Consider the following 19,125-nt stretch of genomic DNA (forward strand, 5'->3'; position numbering starts at 1 on the left):
ACATGTTCAGTTTTGACGAATGGGTGCTTTTGGCAATGAAACATTTCATCAGAGTGTTCCTGACCAGCTGGAACAATCAGCCAGACAAAGGTTCATCTTGCAAAGCCTGATTCATAGAGTCGAAGGCCAGAAGGGACCATTGTGATCATCTAGTCTGACCTGCAAAGTCTCCTGTATAACACTTCAGTAAATTCATTGCTGGGTGAACTAGAGCACATCTGTTAGAAAAACATACAAGCTTGATACCCACGGCTCTTGGTAAGCCAGTGCCATCCCCCTGCCAAGCCAGCATACAGTAGCCATACATCACAGCCCTGTAGTCCTGCTCCCTGAGCGGGCATCTCCTGAGACTACTCCCAAGTCAAGCAAGGGCACAGCAGAGGGCAGGTAACTGCATCCTTTGGGCGGGATGAGGGCAATCCCTGCAGTCACAATGGAACAGTCAGGGTGGAGGCAGAAGGGCTGGAGCAGAATGGGGGAACTGGATTTAAAACCCTCAAATTCTGGGGAGGCATTTACGTCAATGTCACACAACTGGGGAGGAAATGGGCTGCGGGGGGGTAGGAAAGGCCACGGGGCTGAGAAGAGGATGAAGGCGGATGAGCAGGGGAGGGAGGAAGATGGAGGGGAGATAGGCAGAGCCTAGTGCGGGGTGGGCAGGGCCTAAGGCAGGGGGCTGGAGGAGGATGAGGGATGTGAGGCAGGGAAGGATCGATGGGGTGGGCTTGACCTGAATATGGAGAGGGAGTGGGAAGGGGATGGTGAGGATGGATGTGTGGCCAAGCCTGTGATCAGGGGTGGAGGGTAGGGTCTGGAGAAAGGTGTAAGGGTGCAGAGCCTGGGCCTGGAGAAGGGAGGGCCAGCCGGAGGATGGCTGGATGGGCAAGGGTCCAGAGGAGGAAGAAGAGGCCACGCCATTGCTGCCTGGATCAGGATGCAGTGTTGTTATTCACCTCTGGGGTCACTCTCTCCAGCCACCGCTGCCGCAGCAGCCACAAGATTTTTCTTCCTCCTCACGCCCATGTGTATGAAAAATAAAAATCGCTGACAAAGTCATCTTCCTGTTGCCATGGCAACCATAGCAGTAATTAGACCAGCCTGATTTCCCATCCTTGAGAGAGAGGCTGGGGGGTAAGTTTCAGGAGAGGGGATGACTCAGAGATGAAACACAGTGGGTTTGAAGGGGATTCTATTTGCGGTGGGTTTTTCTGTGCTCAGGCACCCAGGCGCCCCTCCTGCAAGCATTCTCTGCCCCAGGGGAAAGAGGAGGGACCTGAGGCACAATGGAGGGTTAGTGGCTCAGCTCCACCACAGACGAGAGTGAGCTGGGCAGAGGGAACGGAACCCAGAAAACTAGCTCCCAGCCCCCCTGCTCAACTCACTGGACACCATTTCCTTCCAAGAGCTGGGGATAGAACCCAGGAGTCCTTTGCTCAGTCCACTATAAGGAGCAGGGTACGAACAGGTCCCCATCCCAGACCCCAGGAGTTCATCCGTCCTGGGTGCTCACCAACTCCCTCCTCTTTAGGAGTAGGGAGGCTCAGAGCAGAATTTGGGATCCCTGGTTTGAGAGTCTCCCAGGGCTGGAGAGATGGGGATACTCAGTGTGGGGTCCTGGCATCAGGACTTTCTAGGCTGGACCTAGAGGGATGATGCCCTTAGTGCTCCAGTGACCACTGGCTGTAGTGCTGGTTTGCAATTGGACAACATGCATCCATTGCTCCTCCATCTTGCAGGGAGACAGCACTAGGAAGGGATTTATGGCTGTAATAAGGGGCCAGAATTGGACACCGCACTACTGGCACTGAGACTAGAGATCAGTGGGGGGAATGCTACAGTGTTACTGTGTAGTGACAGGCACAGGCACTGCCTTATGGCTGGGCACAGCAACAACCCCTCCAACAAAGGCCATGGTTCCTATCATGCCGCACGCTGCACAGACTGCCTGACATTCAGGATCCATGTTGCACTGGACAGCACACAGACCCCATCACAGAGTGGGGTCCCATTGAGCCAGGTATTGCGCAGACCCCCACCTGAGATTGGAGACCTATTCAGCCAGGCACTGCACAAACACCCCTCCAACCAATTTCAGCTCTGCCCAGACACATAGGCTACGTCTACATTGGCATGATCTTGCGCAAATACTTTAACGCAAAAGTTCTTGCGTTAAAGTATTTGCACAAGAGAGCATCTACACTGGCATGTGCCTTTGCGCAAGAGCATCCGTGCCGGTGTAGACGTTCTCTTGCGCAAGAAAGCTCCGATGGCCATTTTAGCCAAGAACAGTTGTGCAAGAGGGCTTATTCCTGAGCAGGAGCATTACAGTTCTTGCGCTCCACTGAGCCCCTACCCTATTTCACACATTAGATCGTCAGTGTTCTTGCGCAAGAATTCCCCGCCAGTGTAGACAGGCAGCAAGATTTTGCGCAAAAGTGGCTGCATTTACACAAAATCATGCCAATGTAGACACAGCCATAGTGAGAGACGGTTTCTGCCCCCAAAGAGCTCACAAGCTGGAGGCACAGAGAGAAACAGAGGCTGGGAGTCAATGCCTCGAGGTTCTGTCCTAGTTCTGAGGACAGTGAGTCTAGTGGTTAGAGCAGAGGGCTGGGAGTTAGGACTCCAGGACTCAATTCCCAGTTGCACCTGGAGGCACATACTGTTGTAGGTCTAGTAGAATGGCAGCTGCCCCCTCCAGCAAGGACTCTGCTCTGTTATGAAAAGAGGCTGCTGCTTTTCAAGGCTGCTCCATTGGTCTCTGACACATGCTGGCAGAAGCAGGGCATACTTCCCCTATTGCTCTTCATTGGTACGTCCCAGTCCTCTTGCTATGGCCCGCATGGGCACCAGTTGCAGACCCTTCCCCAGAGGCAGCATAGCACCACAAAAGTAGTCTCCACTCATAGCTTTAGGTGCATTGAGTGCAAGGAACTGGTGAGCCCTGCAGCCAAGCCCCCAGCACTGCCTGCAACAGAATGTCTCCACTGAGCCCCTACCCTATGCCTTGCACCAGCCTGCCAGCACCTTCTGCTGGCCTCCCACCCCTCTCCTTGCAGCGCAATGCCTCATGCAGACTGGTTGCAAAGGAGAGCATCCCCCTCCTGACTGCCCAGAACTCTCTAGGCCCCCCCACTAGACAGGCCCAGCACTGCTTTGCTGGGGAATTGGATCACCATGCCACTTGCCATACACCTTTTGCCACCTCAGTCGCTATTTCAAGCGGCCAGTGGCCCACGGGGAAGGGCTCAAGAGCCCTGGAGGACCTGATTGAGAGCACTCGCCCCAGGAGGACCTGATTGAGAGCACTCGAGGCAGAGAGCCCTTGGAGGCATGAGTGTGCTGTGGAGGAGAGACCTTGGGGGCGGAGGGGGGAGGAGAGGGACTGCTGCATCTGCCATTAGCTCCAAGGGAAGCCAGATTGGGAGAGTTAAGGAACAGCTGAGGTGAGGAATCCCCCAAAGGCCTGCATATGCCCCACCCCTTCTGTGTCCAAATCTCACCTGCCCTTCCTGGCCACACTCTGTAAAGAGGAGCCCAGTGCCAGCCCCCTAAAATCCTCTCAGGATTTGCCTTCAAGCAAATGGCTTTTGGGATCGGGGCTCCTGGATGACCCCTGCTATTCAGAACAGGGGGGTCTGCCTTTCTGAAGGGCAGGAAGGAGAGAGGGTACCTAGCTGGAAGTTAAATGGAGGAAGAAGATTGTAGTGATACAGATGGGTGGGGGTGGACCAGAACAGCTGGCTGCAGAAGAGGCAAGGATTCTGTGAGGGGAGGGGAAATGATCACACACAGGTGGCTGTTTGCAGGGCTGGAGGGGGAAGAGACAGCTGGCTGGGGAAGAGGCGATTAGACACAGCTGTGGAGGAGTTGGGACAGTTGGCTGTGCGGGGGAGGAGCTATCAGACAGCACAGCTGGCTGTGTGCAGTGTGGGTGAGGGGGAAGGGGAGTGAGGAACAGAACACCCAGTTGACTAAGAGTGGGATGATCAGACAGCTGACTGCAGAGTAAGGATTAGTCTGTGTGCAGTGAGGAGGGGAGATCAGACACAGCTGGCTGCGGGTGGGGGCAATCAGTCACAGCTGGCTGTGTGCAGGGGGAGAGGGGAGATCAGACACAGCTGGCTGTGGGTGGGGGATCAGTCACAGCTAGGTGGGGGGGATCAGTCACAGCTGGCTGTGTGCTGGGGAGAGGTGATCAGACACAGCTGGCTGCGGGGGGGGGGGGGGGGGAGGATCAGTCACAGCTGGCTGAGTGCAGTGGCATGGGGGTGAGAAATAGACCCAATAGCTGAGGGGGGGATGATCAGACAGCTGACTGCTGGGTGAGGATTAGACACAGCTGGCTGCGGGGGAAGGGATTAGACATAGCTGCTGCAGGAGAAGGGATGATCAGACATAGCTGGCTGCAGGAAGGGGGAGGCATTAGACACAGCTGGATCCATGTGAGAGGGGCTCACTGTGTGATTGCAGGGGGTATCTGCAGAGTGTATGCAGTGCTTCCACATTGCCATTCCTGCTGCTGTGCCAGGGCTCTGATTGATTCCCTGCCCCGGGGTCCCTGTCCAAGTCTTTGTTATGCTAATTCCGACACGCTGAGCATGATCCGAGCAGCCAGCTCTGGAATACTGATTGCTGGGAAGCAGTTCCTCCCGTCCCTCACCGCATGGCATCCTCGCTGGATGGGGAACAGGGAGATGGATAGCTGGGAGTCAGACAGAGCCAGCCCGGTATTCTCCTGCCCTAGCTCAGAAAAATGGGTCTAGCAGCCTAATGTTCCTGCTATCCCAGATCAGACTGATGGGCTCAGCAGCCTGGCATAGATGAGACTGGGGCCCCATTGTGTCGGGTGCTGCACCCACACAGACTGTCCCAAAGACATAGGATGGGAGAGGAAGCCGGGCTGGGGGTCACTTAAGGTCAGTGGCAGAGACATAAATAGAACCTACAAATCCTGACTCCCAGTGCCCCCAACACTTAGGCTCCCTTCCCCTCCCAGAGCCAGGCCAGGACACCAGAGTCCCAGCCCCGTCTAGCCACAAAGCTCCTGGATGTGACCGCAGCTGTTCACCAGCCAAGCTGAGTGTCTGACTCAGTGGGACCACACAGCACGGTCTCCCCCTTGCTTTACACTGCACTGGGAGGTGGGAGACAGGCCAAGGCTACGCCGTGGGGACTGGCAGCGTAGCAATATGTGCCAGCCTAACTGCGCCGTACCCGCAGCCTGCCCCGCCAGAAAAGGTTTTTGCTGTCGTGTAGCACACCACCTTCCCAAGACCTTCTACCCACTGCCCAGCTGTGTCTGCATTGGAGGCTAGGGCAGCATAGCTATGGCACTCGGGCTGGGGTTCACCATGGCTGCATGGACCTACACTTGACATAATGCCTAGGCCTCAAAGAACTGACTTTGAAGCATGAGATCCTACCATAGGTGGTAGAGAGTCAAACGTGAGACGTGTGGGGAATGAAAAGCCCTGGCGGGTCACAGCGTGAGGAATGGCCTATGAGCTCCTCCCTCTCCAGGGGGCGCAAGTTCCAGACTCGGGGAGGGCACGCCCTGTGCCACCTCGCTGAGCTGTGCTCTCCTCTCTCCCCAGAACACAGATGACCTGTTGGTGGCATCAGCTGAGTGTCCCAGTGATGATGAGGACCTGGAGGAGTGTGAGCCCAGCACAGGTGGGTCCTTCTCTCTGCTGCCGGCATGTGTGGGTGGGGGCTTCTATCGGGTACACAGGACACACTCTGACACACGGTGCCCCTGACACACAGCCACACACACTCAACACACTGTCCCTCCCTACACACACACCCAGCACTCTGCCACACACCCTGACATGCTCCCCTACCCATGCATACTCTACACCCACCCTAGCGCACAATCCCTCTTGTTACTCTTACCCACATGTACCCTACACGCTGGCAAACAGACCCTAACATGCTGTCCTCCCTGCACATACTAACACAGAAACATCACCTACACACATTAACACAGACATTCTTTCACACATGCACCTAGTCCTACACGCATTGAGGCACATATACAATTAGGTGCAGTCACACTCATGCACCAAAAGTACCAACTCACCTACACGATCTCGTGTATGCTCCCAGAAACACACATCACAAACCTCTGCGCACACACTGACACACAAACTCCTGTTGGTGACCTGACACATTGCTACACTCACACACTCCTATATACTCACCCAAAGACGCATTCCTGTAAATTCACACAGCTGTATACCTGTGTACATTCACACAAAGACACAGCTTTATGAACTCACACAGTGCTGCACACATGCAGACATGCCCCTATGGATACTTGCACAAAGAGACAATCTTATGAACAAACCCAGCTCTACACTCTCACCCCTAAACACACTCACAAATAGACAAACCTGTGACCTCACACAGCTGCACTTTCATACACACAAGCCTGGATTCCCCCTAAACTCCCTGCCCCAGTCCTGTATCACTCTTGTATTTAGCAGGCACCATCCCCATTAGAGACCTCAGGGGTTGGCTGGCCCAACACATTCAATCCCTAAGCCTCCCTTACTGTCCTGTCTGCCTTTCTCCAGGCAGGCAGAGGATCTAATGGCTCTTCCACACCCCTCTCCTCTCCCAGCACCTACTCCATCCAGCATTTACAGGACTAAAATGCTAGCTGGTGCCACCTCTCCCCCATTACACAATCCAGGATCAACTGAAAGTAGGAACAGAACCCAGGAGTCTTGGCGCCCAGACACCCACTGCTTGCTCAAACCACTGGACACCCCTCTCCCACACTTGCCTCACAGAGCTAGGGAGAGAACCTAGGAGTCCTGGCTCCAACACACGCCCTCACCCCTCTGTAACCTTTAGACACCACTCCCCTTATGGAGCCAGGAAGAGAACCCAGGAGTCCTGGCTTCCAGCCCCAACTGCTTGAAGCACTGGGCCCCACCTCCCTCCAACCACAGAGGTCCAGGGCCAGCTTGTGATGCTGGCCCCCCTTTGTTACCTCCTTTCCCTTTTGCTGACTAAACAAAAGGGTCATTGGTGGTTCAGGAAGCACTGCTGTAGTAGACTGTTGAGGTGGCTCCAGCTCATCACCAGACAGTGGGTGCCCATATGAACTGTCACCATTTGTACACCAGAGGAAGCTGCATCTCCGCACCGAGTGAAAGATCCCTGTATAAACGGCCAGTGTTCCTCATTCCAGAGGTGATTGCATCTCCACAGAGTGCTAAACCAGAGCTAGGGAAACCTAAGAGGTGGACACTCCCTCCTTAAGCAGGGAGGTTTTGCAAGAGGCTCAGTATTTACCTCAGGCTTGCTGGGAGCTGGCTGTGCTTTGAGACCACTTTGTGCCATTTTGTCATTTATGCTACAGTTGGGTATCCCTCACGGGGAAGGACCCTGCGGGAGAGGGGAAGGCTGGTGTCTAGGGTCTCTAAAACCACCCTCCCCTTCACAGAGATCAGACGAGGAGGTAGACCAGTGGTCACTAACCAGTAGATCAGGATCTGCTGGTAGATCTTGGAGCCTCTGACCAGTGATCTTGACTAGTTTGGCCAAGAGACTATTATCAAGTGCAGCACTGCTGCGCACCTCCTGCCCTTTGCCTTGGAGCTGCTCCCAGGGCAGGGGAGGGAGAGGAGTGGTGCTGATGTCAGGGTGCCCCCTCTTCCACCGAGTATTCTATCTCCACCGAATGGGCAGGGAGGGGAGGGGGCACAACAGGGTTTGGGATGGAGGGAGTTTGCTGGCTGCCTTGGAAATGGTGCAGGGCCAGGGCAGAGGTGAGCCTGCCTTAGCCCCACTGCACCCCCACCCAGGAGCCACCCGAGGTAAGCACTGTCCAGCAAGCGCCAGCTCCAAACCCCTACCCCAGTCATGAATCCCCTCCTGCAGCCCAACTACCTGCCCTAGGCTCAGCTCAGACAGAGCCCCCTCACACTCCAAATCCCTTAGCCCAATACCAGAGCCTGTGCCCCAACCCTCTGCCCCTGCCTGGTGAAAGGGAGGGAGAAGGAGGGAGGGAGGGAGGACAGAGTGAGCAGAGGCAGGGCCTTGGGGATGGGCTACAAAGAGGGGCAAGGGTATTTGGGTTTGAGTTAGATCTTACATTGCACTTAAATTCAAAAAGTGATCTTGTGCTTAGAAAGGCTGGAGCCCACTGAGGTAGAGCGAGGCAGTGATTAATGGGAGCTCAGAGGACTTTGGGAGCGTTGATTGGCCCCTGCTTATATTGCCCGACTGAGAGGATGAAAAGTGTCAGGTTCCCAGAAATGCTCCCCTCCACCATGCCATTAGCCAGCAGAACTCACTGCCACTTGATTGCCCCAGGACTGAGAACTTAGCCACAGTCTAACAAATGTGCTGGGCTTTAGACAGATGCAGGACTGTGCAGAGATAGTGTTCAGCATAATAACCAGGGACTATGGAAGGAACTGAACTCCTCCAGCATCTGCCTCTCCCTTGTGGGATCCGCTGAGGGCAGGGGACCCATCACTGCAGGAGTCTTTGAAGTTTCTGAAGTGGCTGGAACTGGCCACTGTCAAAGATGGGTACTGGATTAGAGGAGTGGGCAGGGGGGTTATTGCATTAGAGGGGCCTTTTGGGCTGATCTGGAGTGATGAGGCCATTGAGGTGAGGGGAGCTCATTAGTCTGATCCAGGTAGGAATGGGGCAGATACTGGGCTGGATGGTCCTGTTGGTCTGATCTGGAGTGGTGATGGGGGAGAAGAAGGGTGGTTCTAATGGCTGGGGAGATCTGAGTTCAATTCCAGTTTCATGGCAAGCATGCCTCCTATTGTAATATCTGCCCCACTCCTTCCAGCACAGCACCCCTAGCACCATGCTGGGGTCAGTGCTGATTGCAAGGGGAGGTTCCCAGCCCCATGGGTTTGTCCTGTCCCTCTCCCTACCAGCGCAAGGACCCAGCTCAGTCAGGGAGAGCCACTGTCTTGCGCAAATTTGTTGTGCCAATCCCCTCTGTGGCCAAGTGCTACGATTTGACAAGATCACAGCCAGGGTTGTTATGGCCAGAGGCATAGAACGGAGAGTGTGGAGCAGAGGGAGCGAGGAAAGAGCCATAAATCCAGGCAGGAGTGAGCAGAGCAGAGAGCCTCGTCCATGGAGACACTGCATTGGCTGCCCTTAGAACCTCATCTTCCATGCAGAAACACACCCAACTGTAGGTGACATGGGGGGAGGGATGAGGGATCAAATGCCCCCTAGATTTTATTTGCAGAAGTCAGGTGTTACTACTCTTCCTCCTGCCTCCCCCAAAGCATGAGTCGCTTCTGCACCCAGCCATAGATTGATGTGGTTTTATGTCCTCTCTAAATGGAATAGAAATCGCAGCATGAGCTAAAGGCTTGCTCAGTGACACTCCGCCCGCCCAGTATCCACACTGCTGATTGCTCTTAATCCCCTCCTCTCTACTCCCTTCCCTTTTCCACACCACCCAGGCCTTGGTGGGGCTTGAAATGTATGCTGTTTCCTCCCCAACGGGAAGCAAAGGGGGATTTATGAGCCTGGCAGTGCAGAGAGTGCCTGGTGCTGCACCAGGCCTGGTTCATTAGCTCCAATCTTTATTGTCTGGGGCACACCAGGATCCTTCAATGTGTGTGAGTCAGCCTCCCCTATTGTGTGAGGTTCCTAGCCCAGAGCCAGGGTAGCATCAGGTACATCTGCCCCCTGAACACACACTCCTCACACCGGCTAGTATGCCTTCCTGGGCCCCAGAGAGATCCTGCTTACAGGGACAGAGGATCTGTCCTATACAAGAGCGGCAAGGAGTCCTGTGGCACCTTATAGACTAACTGAAGTGTAGGAGTATAAGCTTTCGTGGGCAAAGACCCACTTCGTCAGATGCATCAAAACCTGGTTTTGATCTGAGGAAGTGGGTCTGGCCCACGAAAGCTCATCATCTAATAAACCATCTTGTTAGTCTTTAAAGTGCTACATAGTCCTGTATTTTGTTTCTCTGCCAGAGGGGCCAGTGAGATGACATTTGGAGCTGCACCAAGCTTGTGTCATGGCAGGCATTGCATGGGCACTGGGTGGGAGATGTTGCTTGGACATGCACAGCTGGCACTCTCCGGCCAGAGACTGTAGGGAATTCCCCAGAGGTGCTTTTGCACTGAGTCAGAGCTGATGCTAGCGGGGGCGGTGCTGAAGGGAATCCAATGAGGGTTCAGCGGGGGGCTCTCCCCTCAGTTAGTGCTGACTCCAGCATGACAATAGAGGGGTTGTGCTGCAGGGAGCAGAATGGGTGGTTCAGTAGAAGGCACTCACTGGAGGCACTGTAGCTACTGACGTACCCTAGCCCATGGCCCTATTTTTAGAAGCACAGCTCAAGTTCAATCCCTGCTACAGTCACTGGAGGCTCAGGCCCCTGTCGCAATATCCAAGTGCTGCTGATTTCCAATGCATCATTTTGTGCCAGAAGGGCATGAAACCCAGCTGCATTCTTCTGTGCATTTACTGTGCACCCACACACAGCTGGAGCTACAGAAGGCACATCCTGCCCTGGTACTCATGCATGGCTGTAACCTGTATTTGTGTACCTCACAGCAGCAATTAGAGGCTCTGATCAAGACTGGGGTCCCTCTTGTGTCAGAAGCTGGACCCCCTCCCTCAGTCACAGACACTCCCTGCATGAAGAGCTCACAGTCTAAATAGACTAAGGGGAAGGAGGAGGAGCAGAGGCACCAAGAGGGGAAGGAACCACTGCAAGGACAATGGCAGAGGGGAATAGAAGCCAGGAACCTCAGCCAATGTTGTACCCACTGAGCCCTGCTCCATAGCAGTCAAGTAACAAACTCTGCAGGGATATTTCTGTGAACTGTGATAAAACTCTTGTTTCCTTTCACTCTTTGCCGCCTCTGTATTTCAGCTGTCAGTTCCCCCTCCTCCTGGTTGCAATAGTGCCATACCCCGCTGTATAACTGGCTTGACTTGTTTATGCAATGGGTTTTTGCACATCTACGTTGTTTGGTGTGTTTACCTCCAAGCCACTGATACTTAGCAGACCTTTCTGGGTTCCTTCTCTCTTCTTTCCTTCAGGTCCACAAACATCTGTAATTTGGCTAGCACACACACATCTGAGCTGTTAGGGCACCAAGTTTAGCATACGCGTGCACCCACCACATCCAAACTCCTCACAAGTGTGTGTCCACACATACACACACCCCTGGGCTGTGTCTACACTGGCATGAATTTCCGGAACAGCTTAAAACGGAATACTATTCCGTTTTCAGTTTTTCCGGAAAAGGAGCATCTACATTGGCAGGCTGCTTTTCCGGAAAAGCCCTTTTTCCGAAAAAGCGTCTGTGGCCAATGTAGATGTGCTTTTCCGGAAAAGAGCCCCGATCTCCATTTTCGCGATAGGGGCTTTTTTCCGGAAAAGACTACTGGGCTGTCTACACTGGCCCTTTTCCAGAACAGTGTTCTGGAATAAGAACTTATGCCCGAGCGGGAGCAGAATAGTTTTTCCGGAATAGCGGCTGATTTTGTACAGTAGAGCATCGTTGCTTTTCCGGAAATTCAAGGGCCAGTGTAGACAGCTCGCAGCTTATTCCGGAAAAGCGGCTGATTTTCCGGAATAAGTAGCCCAGTGTAGACACAGCACTGTAGAAGGGCCCCAGTTTCAGGAGCTGCAGGGGATGCTCACCCCCTTAGGATATGTAACTGGAGGTATGAGATGGACAGACCTCCTAGGGACCTGCTACCAGGAACTTCAGGGGCAGAGTCCCTGAATGGTGTAAACAAACCTCTTCTGAATTATGCAGGAGTGCCAATAGATTACAAATAAGATCAGGTCCCTATCTGGCCAGGTGCTGCACTGGCTCAAAGTGAGAGACAGTCCCCATTCCCAAAGGGCCTAGTCTGACTAGACAAGGAGAGAGAGGAAACAAAGGCATCAAGAGAGGAAGGAACGTGCCCCAGATCAGTGGCAGAGCTGGGAATAGGATGTAATCAGCGAGTCCCTGTTCCCCCTCTAACCCACTAGACCCCACTCCCCTCCCAGAGCTGGGATAGAGCCTACGAGTCCAACCTTAGGCCAGCCCTAATGTCCGTGTGAACACCCAGGCTGCTGCTGTTCTGTTCCCCGATAAAACAAGGGAATAATTATCTGCTCCCCCCCCCCGTATGGGGACCCTCCCTGGAGAGTTGAGTAATTGCTGGCGCATCCTTTCTTCTCCCCCTGCCGTACGGACGGCGCCGCGGTTATGTTGCTTCTCTCCTCTCCGTGATCAAAGGCAATGCGGCTCCTTTGTGCAGCGCTTGCCAAATGCTTCCAAAAGCATCACAATAAAAACCAGAGGAGGGGAAGAGACAGGAGAAAATGAAAGGCCCAGCGGGGGGGAGGGGGCTCAGCAAACAGGCAGGGGCTGCTCATTAAAACCAGTAAAGCCACACCTCCTTGCAGGCTTTTAATTAACATTGGGAGGCAGCTGGGGGCAGCAGCGTGCGGAGGGAGCCGGGGCAGTAAGGGGAGCAGGCTCAGTCACGGCCCCCTGTGGGCTTGGGGTGCGCTCCCCTCCCCTGCTCCCAAGCCCACGACACAATGACACAGACACCAATGGAAGCCCAGCGTTCCCGGCGCGGGGGGGCTGGATTAGACCAATATGCCCATGCGCCCGGGGATCCCTACCCACTGCTGGGGGGGGGGGGGCGCAACCATTCAGGCCTGTTGCAGGAGGCAGGCAGAGCTGAGCGCTTCCCTTCCCCACCCCCAGCAGAGAAGTTTGAGGAGTCGGGGAGCAGAAAGAGCCTAACGGCTTGGTCACCTCGGCTCCCTCTTCCCCCCCTTGCAAACAATGGACTGGCCCACTCCCTCTTCCCCCATCTCTCCTGCAGACAATGGGCTGGCCTGCCTCTGTGCTCTCCCCCCTGCAATCAATGGGCTGGCCTGCCTCTGTCCTCTCCCCCCTGCAATCAATGGGCTGCCGGCCCTGGCCTGGCAGCTGCAGGAGAGCACAGGTGCAAAGGGGGCAGGGCGGGCAGAGGAGAACTGGAGTCCGGGCCTGGCGTTATAGCAATGCGGGGCTGGGGAACCTCTCTGAGGTGGGGGGCGCTGGCCCACAAAAAATCATTTGGGGGCTGCACAAAAGTGAGAAGCAGGGAAGAAAGCAGCAGCAGCAGAGCCCTTCCTCCACATCCCCCTCGCACGCCAGAGCCCAGGGGCCCCTGGCTAGTAGATTTGTTGAGCCCCCCTAGGCTCTAGTGTGAGAGGGGGCTGCTGGGAAGCAGGCTAGGGGTGAGGGGTCTGGACAGGAGTAGGGTGGGAGTGCAGGGTATGGGTGATGTTGGGGTGGGGTCCCCAATTCTGGGGGTGGGGAGCACCAGGAGCTGCAGCCCATGCATCCCGCAGTAGGGGCAGTGACTGTGCTGCGGGGCGGGATGGAGCTCTGGAATCAAGAGAGACCATCAAACAGGAAAGAACCTTGAAAAACTCTCCTGGTGGCCCCTGAACCCCTGTCAATGGCTCACATGAAGCTGGGGTGAGGGAAGCCCCCTGCTTACACACACAGCCCATGGTGTGGAGCTTGGGACATAGCCATGTCAGCCAGGAATGCTTTGCACAGTATCCACCCTCCTTCCCCGCCCAGCTCAGACTTTTAGGTCTAGCCAGCCTGATACCCTCCTCCCTTGGCTCAGACCCATTGGCCCAGCCAGCCCACTATCTCCCCTTGTTCAAACCTGCAGGCTCAGCCATCCCATTGTCCCTCCCTTCCCCACTCCACTCCACTCCACTCCTGGCTCAGACCCATAAGCCTAGTCAACCCAGTATTCCCTGCCCAGGCACAGACCCATAGAATCAGCCAGCCCTGTATCCCCTCATCCCAGCTTTGACCCAGAGGCCCAGCCAATTCCGTATCTTTCGCACCATTGCCCCAACCAATCCAGTATCACCCCACCTCACTCCACCATCCTGGGTCATACCCCTGGGTGAATCCCATTACACCCTATCATCCTAATGGTCTAGGAAGACTTGTAATAAAGGGTCTGGTCAGACGTTTGCAGCCCAGTTACAGACCTATGTTCGCTCCCCCAAGCATGTGGGCCTCAGGGTGGGATGGTGGGTTCCATTTCTGATCTGTCCAGGAAGGGGAGGTAGATTTTGTGTCAATCACTGGAGGCTTTGGCGTTGGCGTGTGCAATTGTAGAGAGACGCTTTTCCTTCTCTGTTATTTACTGCTGCCTTTCAAACTATAATGCAGCCCTGACTCTGTTTTCCCCAGCTGACAAAGAATGCGGCTTTTAATGATAATATTGAGCTAATGTATGTGACTCTGTGGTAGATGAGCTATAGAGATCCTTCACCCAATGTGAGGATGCAGCTGCCTTTGGGTGGCACATGGGGGCTGGTTATGTAGGGATCCCTTTCTGAGTGGAGAGATGCAGCTGCCTCTGGGGTGGGGTAATGGAGCCCTGTTTATACAGGGATTCTTCACCCAGTACTGAAGTGCACCTGATTATCCCTATAGCTAATATACACCACTGCTTGAAGCACAGTGCTCCCTAGTGCCAAATTGGGGTTAGTACCGACCCTGGGGAGAGAGTCCTACTCAGCCCCTACCCTAGTTCCTGCAGCACAGCACCCCCTAGCAGGTCAATTGCAACCTCTGGTAAGTGCCCAGCAGCACTCCACCAGTGCAGAATAGGCCAGGAGTGTGTGTGCAGAAGGGCAATGAAAACAATTCAAGACTTGGAAGCAGAGGAAGCTGGCAACATTGGGGCATTTAGCTCAGCAAGGAGATTAAGGAAAGGGAATATGCTAGAGGAGTCTAAGTATGGGTGGGATCTAGAAGGGCACCAGTGATCTGCTGTTCACCATCACTCACCATTCAAGAACCCCCAGGAAATTCCAGGCAACACATGTCAAGTGACTCCGTTTGTGCATTGCATCATTAACCTGCAGAACTCCCTGACACTTGATGCCTCTTCTGCAAAGAGCTAGATAGCTATGGGCCCCACACTGTGTCTCTGAAGCTGTCATTTCAATCAGTGTATTTTCCACCAGCTCAGAGTGGCACCTACAGCCTATTCTCCCCACCACTTGTAGGCAGGGTTGTCCCCTACAGTTTTCTCTCCTGCCAAGTTTTATCCTTTTCTCCTGTTCATCCTATAACCCCTAATTTTCCCCAAAACCATCCTCCCCTGACCCAGTGCTCTGGCTAGGTAGGGAGGGAGCCATTGAGAACACAGCTTGTTTAAACACCCCTCACAGCCCTGTAAAGATTCTGATATTACTCCACACCACCTGGGGCACATGCTACTCAGGAACTCAAAGCACTGAATATAACGAATTCAGCCTCCCATGCAGAGTGATCATGTTAGCTCTAACAAGATGGTTTATTAGATGATGAGCTTTCGTGGGCCAGACCCACTTCCTCAGATCAAAAACCTTCCTTTTGATCTGAGGAAGTGGGTCTGGCCCACGAAAGCTCATCATCTAATAAACCATCTTGTTAGTCTTTAAAGTGCTACATTGTCCTGCATTTTGCTTCAGCTACCCCAGACTAACACGGCTACATTTCTATCACTATTCTACATGTTAGCTCTGATATTCTAAATGAAGGAGTAGCTGAATGAAGTGACTAGCCAGTAACGCAACAGAGAGACAGGCAACAGCCACCCCCCCCCCACCCTCACCCCCACCCCAATCTAATGGGGAGTGGGATAGCTCAGTGATTTGAGCATTGGCCTGCTAAACTCAGGGCTGTTAGTTCAATCCTTGAGGAGGGGATTTGGGGCAAAAATTTGTCAGGGATGGTCCGTGGTCCTGCTGTGAAAGCAGGGGACTGGACTCAAAGACCTTTCAAGGTCCCTTCCAGTTCTAGGAGATAGGCAATCTCCATTATTTCTAACTACCAGTCACCCCTCTCCTCTCAAGCCAGGGATAGACTCCAAGGCTGTCTAGACTGGCCAGTTTTTCTGGAAAATCAGCCACTTTTCCGGAAAAACTTGCCAGCTGTCTACACTGGCCGCTTGAATTTCCGCAAAAGCACTGACTTCCTACTGTAAGAAATCAGTGCTTTTTGCAGAAATACTATGCTGCTCCCGTTCAGGCAACAGTCCCTTTTGCGCAAAACTTTTGCGCAAAAGGGCCAGTGTAGACAGCTCAGATTTGTTTTGCGCAAAAAAGCCCCGATTGTGAAAATGGCAATCGGGGCTTTTTTGCACAAAAGCACATCTAGATTGGCCATGGATGCTTTTCCGCAAAAAGTGCTTTCGGTGCCAATCTAGATGCTCTATTCCGAAAATGCTTTTAACGGAAAACTTCTCCGTTAAAAGCATTTCCAGAAAATCATGCCAGTCTAGACGTAGCCCAAGAGTCCTGGCTCCCAGTTTGCCTGCTGTAATCACTAGACTCATCTTCCCATCCAAAGCTAGAAAAAGAGCCCAGGAGTCTTGACTCCCCCATCACTAAACCACCTGCTTTATGCTGTTGAGTAGCTCTTTTCCCTTCCAAGCTAGTTCCTGCCCTGTAAGTAGAGCAGATTTTGGTCTGTAAATCATGGAGAGTGCTGGCTCTGTTGGGTGCATTTTCATGCCACCCCTTCTCTTGTCACAGTGCCCACTGGTGGTGTGACCAGATATGCAGGGTTATGAGCGCGTTGGAGGATTGCGAACAGTCCCACCCCTTGGGACAGCCTAAGGGCTTGGCCGTGGGATCCCCAGTGTCCTTGGGTTCTATCTTGGCAGGCAGCAATAATCCCTGTCCAGGCACAGCACTGCTGCTACAGGCTGCGCTGTAATGAAGTGGCTGGGCAGAGGCCACAACTACCCTCTCCTGGGAGGAATCAGAGCACAGCTCGTTGCAACAGAGTCCCACATAGGGCACGTCTACACTAGGAAACGGTTTCAAAATAACTAACATCGACTTAATGACTCCCGAAATAACACAGTTGAAATGGCTACATCCTCACTATGGGGAAGCCTCGAAATGAGTCCGAGGCAGGCTCCATTCATGTGGACATGCTACCTCGATGTAGAGCCTCAGGAAGCACTGCGGAGTAATTAGTTTGAATTACCCTGGGGAGTAGTTATTTCAAAATAGCAGCACCGGAGTGTCCACACTCGCTTTATTTCAAAATTACTATTTTGAAATTAGTGTTATTCCTCAAAGAAAGCAGGAGAACAGATTTCTAAATAGGGCTGTGTCTAGGCCGCAGGCTTCTTTTGGAAAAAGCTTTTCCAGAAGAGATCTTCTGAAAAAACTTCTTCTGAAAGAGAGAGTCCACACTGCCAAAGTACATCGAAAAAGTGATCTGCTTTTTTGAAAGAGAGCGTCCACACTGAATGGAAGCTATCTCGTATTTCAGCTGTGATTGCTATGGACGGAGTGGCCACCAGGGCACCTGTGCGTTTTCCTTTTTCCTCTTCTTTCGAAAGAACTCCCTCTTCTCCATCCTTCCATGCCTTTTTCCAAAAGATCTCTTTCGGAAAAAGGCTTCTTCCTCGTAGAAAGAGGTTTACCAATATCGGAAAAACCCCTCTGTTCTTTCGATTTTTTTTTTCAAAAGAACACGATAGCAGTGTGGACGTAAGTGACTTTTTTTGGAAAACCAACCATTTTTCCAAAACACCTCTGCAGTGTAACCATACCCTAAGTGGCCAGTTATTTTGAAATAATGGGGTTGGTAGTGTGAACACTCCACTTATTACAGCTGGTCCCCGAATTGTAAACAGTCGACTTACAACCATTCGCAGTTACGACCAAAAATGTCATAAATGGCAGACCCCGAGTTACAAACGTGATCTGTGCTTACGAACAGCATGGTTGCATGTAACTCAATGGGCTCCGACTTACGAACAAACCGAGTTACGACCAATTGCTTGGTCCGTAACCCGTTCATAAGTCGGAGATAGGCTGTAATTCGACCTAAGGGGGGTTATTTTGAAATAAAACCCTAGTGTAGAGGCGGGCACAGGGAACTGCAAACCTCTTTTAGCACCAGTCAGGAAGCAGCTTAGAGACAGCAGGGTTGGCAGTTCTAATCCTGCTGCTGACAGGAAGATTGGTGTAGCTAGAGAGCCCACGGCTTTACCACAGACTGTTGGAAACTGGAAACCAGCTGATGGGAATGGTTCATATTGGATCTGGTCTGTCACACCCCTGGAGTATGCATCCTCAGCTGGTGCAATAGATATAACTGCATAGGAATCAGGACTCCTGGGACCTGGGTTTTATCCCCAGCTCTGCATGGGGGGTGAGATCTAACAGGCAAAGCAGATGGAACTGGTAGTCATGATTCCTGGGTTCTATTGCTGTTGACTTCAGTGGTGCTATGCATCTGTCCCTCTATCTGCTTTCTTTCCAGTTCTAGTAGAGACAGGACCCATAGATCTGTCAAAACAGCTACTGAAATATAGTTATGTATGGTTTCAAACTTGTATTCTCCCAACACACACCTGCCAAATTTACAACCAGTGCATAGGACCAGAATAATGTTGCAGTGTCCTTGTCATTTCAGCATCAACTTTGGTTGCCAGATGTTAAAAAAAAGTGGGGTGGGGAGGTGGAAATGGAAAATGCAGACAGACAGAATAGAAAAGTGTGTCTGGGTGAAGGGAGGGGAAGATCTTAAAATATGCAAAAATGAATCTAGAAAGTAAGTAAGAAAGAAAGTGCATCTAGATGGAAAGACCATAGATTAATGAATCTAGAAAGAAAACGAATAAAGAAAAAAGTAGCTAAATTAATATAGAAAGAAACAAATGAAGGTGGAAAGAAGGAAATGGATGTAGGAAGAAAAATTAATCTAGGTAGAATGAAAGTTAAAAAGGAAAATATGTGTAGAAAGGAAAACTATAGCTGAATCTAGAAGGAATCTAGAATCCAGCTAGACAGAGAAAAGAATATAGACAGACACGGAAATTAACGTAGAAAACAGTATTGATAGAATTAGAAATGAATCTGGATTAAAATAAAGAAAATAGATAAAAGAATATAGATAGAGAGAAGGAAAGAAAATGTATCTAAACAGAAAGACTATGGATAAATTAATCAAGAAAAAGAGGGAAAAATCTAGAAAAAGAAAGAAAGAAAGAAAGAAAGAAAGAAAGAAAGAAAGAAAGAAAGAAAGAAAGAAAGAAAGAAAGAAAGAATGCTAGATAGAC

The 19,125-nt window shown here is 52.3% G+C and overlaps 1 protein-coding gene across 21 annotated transcripts in view; it reads left to right on the forward strand.

Moving 5' to 3' along the window:
* Positions 1-19,125, forward strand: part of NRXN2 (neurexin 2) — a 332,982-nt gene that overhangs the window by 309,131 nt on the left and 4,726 nt on the right. For all 21 annotated transcript variants that reach the window (XM_089781141.1, XM_075939211.2, XM_075939215.2 and 18 more), the window contains one exon: positions 5,598-5,676. In XM_089781141.1, coding sequence (XP_089637267.1) covers positions 5,598-5,676 — 79 coding nt within the window. The remainder of the gene's footprint in view (positions 1-5,597; positions 5,677-19,125) is intronic.

This window comes from Pelodiscus sinensis, chromosome 11, assembly GCF_052426305.1.
Source record: "Pelodiscus sinensis isolate ZL-2025 chromosome 11, ASM5242630v1, whole genome shotgun sequence".
In the NCBI taxonomy this organism is placed as follows: domain Eukaryota; kingdom Metazoa; phylum Chordata; order Testudines; family Trionychidae; genus Pelodiscus; species Pelodiscus sinensis.